This window comes from Amaranthus tricolor, chromosome 12, assembly GCF_026212465.1.
Source record: "Amaranthus tricolor cultivar Red isolate AtriRed21 chromosome 12, ASM2621246v1, whole genome shotgun sequence".
Lineage (NCBI taxonomy): Eukaryota > Viridiplantae > Streptophyta > Magnoliopsida > Caryophyllales > Amaranthaceae > Amaranthus > Amaranthus tricolor.
In genome coordinates, this window is record NC_080058.1 from 14,132,217 (window position 1) to 14,138,274 (window position 6,058).

The 6,058-nt window shown below is 31.7% G+C and overlaps 1 protein-coding gene across 1 annotated transcript; it reads left to right on the top strand.

Annotated features, from left to right (window-relative positions):
• The first annotated feature begins 941 nt into the window (after positions 1 to 941).
• On the top strand, positions 942 to 3,661 carry LOC130828602 (protein FAR1-RELATED SEQUENCE 9-like). Its single transcript, XM_057694567.1, has 4 exons — positions 942 to 1,146; positions 1,242 to 1,691; positions 1,781 to 2,085; positions 3,545 to 3,661. The coding sequence occupies exons 1-4, from the start codon at positions 942 to 944 to the stop codon at positions 3,659 to 3,661; spliced, it is 1,077 nt and encodes a 358-aa protein (XP_057550550.1).
• The last annotated feature ends 2,397 nt before the right edge of the window (positions 3,662 to 6,058 follow it).

Genomic DNA, 6,058 nt, shown 5'->3' on the forward strand with positions numbered 1-6,058 from the left:
CTTTTTTCTTTGATTTTGAGATGGATGAAGATTATTGCCTTTGTAGAGCATTATGGGCTGACCCCTTTTATTAAAAGAGTTACGCTCTATTTGGTGATATGGTATCCTTTGATACCACATACCAAACCAACAGGTAATTCATAAAAATCACAATTCATTTTTATGTTATAACTATAGCTTAACATAATAACTTTGTTTTAAATGAACTTAGTATAATTATTTGCTTATTTCACAAATGAGCATTGACTTATTTGCTCATTTCAGAAATGAGCATTCAATTATTTGCTCATGTGACAAAAAAGAAAACAATTGTTTGCTTTTTCACAAATTAGCATTGAGTTATAAGCTCATTTGACAAATGAGCAATCAATTATTTGCTCATTTTCCAAATGAGCTTATAACTCAATGCTAATTTTGAAATAAGAAAATAATTGATAGCTCATTTGTCAAATGAGCTTATAACTCAATGCTAATTTGTGAAATAAGCAAACAATTATGCTAATTGATTGAATTATTTCAGTAGCTGATGACAATTCTAATTTCATAATCAGATTTCAGATTCTACTACAGATTGTGAGTGCGTGTATGTATGTGCATGTGTGTGTGTGGGTGTCTGTGTCTAAGTACGTGTGTCTGTACTTAAAATTTAATCTGTATGTGTAAACAGGTACAACATGGTGTTTACTCCATTTACAGGGTTTGACCATCATAAGAACTGCATTACTTTTGCTGCTGGTTTCATAGCAAAGGAAGATATAGTGTCATTTGAGTGGTTGTTCAGATCATTTCTCAAGGCAATGGGTGGAAATGAACCGAATTGTATGATTACAGATGAAGATCCAGCAATGAAAATTGCAGCTAAAATTGTGTTTAACAAGAACATCGCTTCTGTATATGGCACATAATGAAAAAAGTTACCATATAAGGTGGAGAAATCAATCATGCAAGAAGAAACTGGTTTCCTAAAAAAATTACGTGCTTGTGTTTGGCATCTTGAAATTGAATCTGCTGAGTTTAAAGAAAGGTGGAACAAGGTGATGGTTGAATACCACTTGGAAGAACATGAGTGGTTAGGTTATATGTATAAGATAAGGAACAAGATGATTCCAGCGTACTTCAGAGATGTGTTCCTTGGAGGAATAATGCGTACAACATCAAGATCTGAAAGCGAAAACAACTTTATCTACTCTTTTATCAATCCTCATGTGTCACTAGTTGAGTTTTTTACTTGAGATATGAAGCTGCAATTGATGCCCAGAGACACACTCAAGGTCAGAATGATAACGATTCAAAGCACAAATATCTTGAGTGCAAAACACCACTAGGGATAGAAAAGCATGCCTCACATTTATATACTAACTCTTTCTTTTATGAATTTCAATATGAGGTTGAAATTGCTTGTTTTTCTTGTGGTGTTGATGAATTGAAGAAAGAAAATGGATTGGAAGTTGCAAAAGTAAGTGAAGGAAATCGGATTAGAACATTTGATGTTGTGTTTAATCCAACTAACTATGAAACCACATGTTCTTGCAAGCTATTTTATAGACAAGGAATTCCGTGTAGACATATCATTTGGGTTTGGAAAGCAAAAAGGTTTGAAACCATTCCTGAGCATTATATGCTACACAGATGGACTACTATGGCACTGAAAAAACCAATTTTTGACTTAGGTGGAAACCTGTTGGAGCAATGTGCTAATTTAATTGAAAAGAAAAAATTGTTAAATGATTTATGGTTAGAGATACACACTTGTGTAAGTTTGGCAAAAGCAATGATGAAGATATTCAAGTTCTTATGATAAATCTTCAAGGAATAAGAAAGGATTTGGAGGCTAAGAGGATTGCAAGGAATAATGAAACAAAAGGAAGTGCAAACAACAAAGGACAAGACATTGAGCTATTGATCGGAGCTAGTGTGCCAACTAAAATAAATGTCAGACCTCCACAAATTTCAAAGAATAAAGGGATTGGAGTTCATGTATCGCATGTAGAGACTTCAAAAGAGAAAGGGGCTGAGATTGATGTGTCAAATGTTGAAACAAGAGGTAGAAGTGCAAAAAGGCTGAAGAGAGAAAAAGAAAAGGCTGTAGAACAAAACCAAAAAAAAGAAGAGATTATGTGGAGGTTGTGGTAAATTGAGTAATCATGATATTAGAAATTGTCCAAACAAAGTATAATGATGCTTTTATACAAATATAAAAGTTAATATTTTTATATAAATATAAGATTTAGCATTTTGTGTTTTTAATTTTGTTGAAATGAGCAAATAGTTAATGCTAATTTGTCAAATGAGTAAAAATTCCTTTTAATAATACATTAAATCAACAACCATTTAGCAAATGAACAATTATATACTTAGAAAATGAGCAAATAGTTAGTTGCTCATTTGTTAGTTAATAGTTAGTTGCTCATTTGTCAAATGAGCAAATACTTAGTTGCTCATTTGTCAAATGAGCAAATAGTTAGTTGCTTAATTGTCAAATGAGTAAAGAGTTAATTAGCAATTTAACAAATGACCAACAACTTAGTTAATAAGATAGAAAATGATATCCATTACATTGACATAGCAAAAGTTATACTTAGAAAATCCTAACAACATCATAAAAACATTTGATCAACTAAGAACATTTATCACATTTGTCCTATTAAGAACATCATAAAAGTAACACTTCTATTGTTCTATACAAAAACTATACAAATCCTAAGAACAATTGATCAACTTCAATCTTCAATTCTCTCCGTTAATTGCTCTTGGACTGCTGACCCTAGCTTTCTTCAGAATCACTTGCTTGCTCAGCCTTTTTTTTTCGGACAACTTGTTTAATAATATTTACTTCACTTGAAAATAATTGAGAGGGTATACTTCAAACAAAGTTTTTCAATGATTATGTCCTGCAAAAAGAAAAGACGAAGCAATAATTCAGAGTAAGTATAGGATAAGTAATGGTTTCATGAATGTATATAAACAAGTTGCTCACAAATTTTAACCTAAAAAGTGCATATTTCTCATTCCAGAAGAAGCAAATTATAAAAATTGCAATTACATTTTTTCTGATTAGACCTACATTATTTTTCTTTAAATGTGAAAGGCTATAAGTTTGCAACAACAAGCATGAAATGTGAAAGACTTACATTATTTTTCTTTAAACCTGAATTCTACATTTTTGCAAACCCATATATGTTTCCATATGCCTCATCATTGCAACACCGCAATGAAAATGATGATCATCTGAAGACTTCTAAGTTAAATCAACCACAACAAACTCCATAGACTTGATTTGTTTTGACAAAACAACACTATGCATACTTCCTTCACCATTCATGAAATATGAAAATGCACTTTTCTGAAAATGAACAAATAAGTTAAAATAAGAATCTGATTCCAGAAACTAATTTCAGAATCTGATTTCAAATACTATTACAGGTTGTATGTGTGCTTGTGTGTGTGTGTGTGTGTGTGTGTATGCGTGTGTGTGTATGTGTGTGTGTGTGCGGTATATGTGTGTGCGTGTGTATGTCTGTGTGTGTGAATGTTTGTGTGTTAGGGTACCAGTGATATAATGAGAGCAGACATGAATAAGGAATCTGGTAATAACATGACAGGCATGAATGAGGATATTGATGATGAAGAAGAAGTGGCAGAAGACATACCAGATTTTTAAGCAATTTATTATTTTCTCTAGGACCTTCACTATAATCAATAACCTCAATTGTACCACAGTCTGTGGTGGTGTTAAAACATACCAGATAATAATGATCGTTTTCAAATACTGGGAAAAAGAAAAGCTCAATATATATATATTTCTTTGGGATGATTGTTTTGCTGAATTCCAACTGCACAACCTCGGAAAACATTTTATTCCTTTCTTGAGCACGATCACTTTCGTATTGAAAAAGGCAATCCTAAAAAAAATACATAAAGAAAAATACATAAATAAGATGAATATAAATGAAAAAAGTAAATAAAAAATGAGCAAAGTGAATATGAAATGAGAAAAGTCATATAAAATGAGTAAATTGAATTTTTTTTTTACAAATGAGCAAGTGAATATTTGACAAATGAGCATTGAATAGTTTGCTCACTTAACAAATGAGCAAAGAACTAATAATAGTTTTTGCAAATACAAAACAACATCTACATTCAAAGATAAAAAAATTATATGAAATGAGCAAAGTGAATATGAACAAAATAAAACAAAATAAAATGAACGAGTTGAACTTACAATTGCATTAAGATCGAAAAAGAAACGTCCACTAGAATTGATATCTCTATATTGCTCATTAAAACTCAGAACAGTAGACATGTATTAATGATATCAGTTTCTTGAGAAGAGATTACTAAGCTGAATGAAGGAGTTCCACATCCTTTCACTAGTAGAAAAAAACGTATTTGCTGCTAATCATTTGCTGCGGTTTTAGGCCTTGACAGCAGCAAATACATATGAGCAGCTTCAATTGCTGCGGTTTGTTTCATGCCCGCAGCAAAAAAACTACCTTGCAATTGCTCTGGTTCTTCACTACTCGCAGCAAATAACTCACTTCTTCACTTAATTGCTGCGGTTTGTGCCTTGCCCGCAGCAATTGTATTTTCAAAAACCCGCCATATGTTAACGTTAAAACATAAACCCACAAAACTGCTTTCATTGTTTACATATACGACTGTTGCACTTCTTCATTCACTCACTACTGAAACTGCCGGTTTTCTTGTTCATCATAATTTGTTCGATTACTGTTTTCAATCTTTCTTCTTCATCATCTTTTTGTTCTTGTTCTTCTTTGATCATCATTCTTGCTCTTCTTATTTCTTTTCTTCATCATCAACTTCTTGAAACTGCGTTGTGCACATTGTTGTTGCTCTTCTTAAATCCACGAAAACTCACGAAATTTGGACTTAGTTCTTGCTCTTCTTCAAGGTATAATTTTTTAAAGCTTATTAGTTCTCAAACCCATAATTGTTCAAGCTTCATTAATTGTGTACGTTTAGGGCGCTTAGTTTTTTTTATACTAATTTTTTTTTCATTGTATAGATTATACACTAACCCACCAAAACCCACAACAATTCAAGGTATTTTTTTCATTTTGATTTGTAAATTAGGTTTAAATTTGTCATACTTTATGAATGTGTATGTTGTTATTGTTTTTAAGTTTTAAATTTATCATATATATCATATTTTGTTATATTTTTAAGTAATTTCTTCATTTTATTTATGATTGTGTATGTAGTTGTGGTTTTTAAGTTTTAAATTTATCATAATTTTTTTATAGTTTGTAAGTTAGGTTTAATTAGGTTTATTTATGGTTAAATGAATGAGTTGTTGATATGAATATTAATTAGTTGTCCAAGTTTATGAATGTGATTTGATTTTTATTGTTTTTATATGAATATTAATTATAGTTACTACAATAAACATCATTTGGACAGTTTAAAAAACATTGTGTTATTATTTGGGTTAATTATTGTTAAATGATTGATTATTACTTAATTTTGTGGTTAGTTAGAGTTCGTTAAGTATATATGTTTAAAAGTTGTGTATTAATTTTGTTTTAAATCAATTAATCACACTAATTAGGATGACAAAAGATCGTTCTTGGATGTATGGAAGCATTGAATCGTCGGAATTTATTGATGGCGTATTAGAATTTTGTAGTATTGCGGTTGAACATCAAGTTAGGACGGGGTGAGTTGGTTTTTATTGCCCATGTGTCAGTTGTGGCAATGTATCAAAGGTAGATGGTGTTGATATCCTTAGGGAGCACATACTTCGACGTGGGTTTAGGCCTCAATATCATGTTTGGGTTTGGCATGGTGAGGAGGGAGTTTACAAAGAGAAAAGTGTTGTTGAGGACGCCAATAATGTGGCCGATGTAGTAGATCATGTTGATGGGTATGAGACAGATGAAGAGAATGTCGATGAGGATGTGGATCGTGTTAATGAGATAATGGAGGGAGTCGAGGATGAGTTAGGAAAACGTCCTCGTGTTTTTGACTTGTTGACAGAGGCTTCTCAAAAGCCTTTGTACCCTGGATGTACAAAGTTCACCAAACTAACAGCAGTGTT

Bases quoted from the DNA above. Each gene is read 5' to 3' on its own strand.
- LOC130828602 (XM_057694567.1), top strand. From the start codon at position 942: ATGCAAGAAGAAACTGGTTTCCTAAAAAAATTACGTGCTTGTGTTTGG. The intron at 1,147-1,241 runs GTACAACATCAA...TGAGATATGAAG, and splicing joins GTTCCTTGGAGGAATAATGC to CTGCAATTGATGCCCAGAGA. The intron at 1,692-1,780 runs GTGCTAATTTAA...GCAATGATGAAG, and splicing joins TGGAAACCTGTTGGAGCAAT to ATATTCAAGTTCTTATGATA.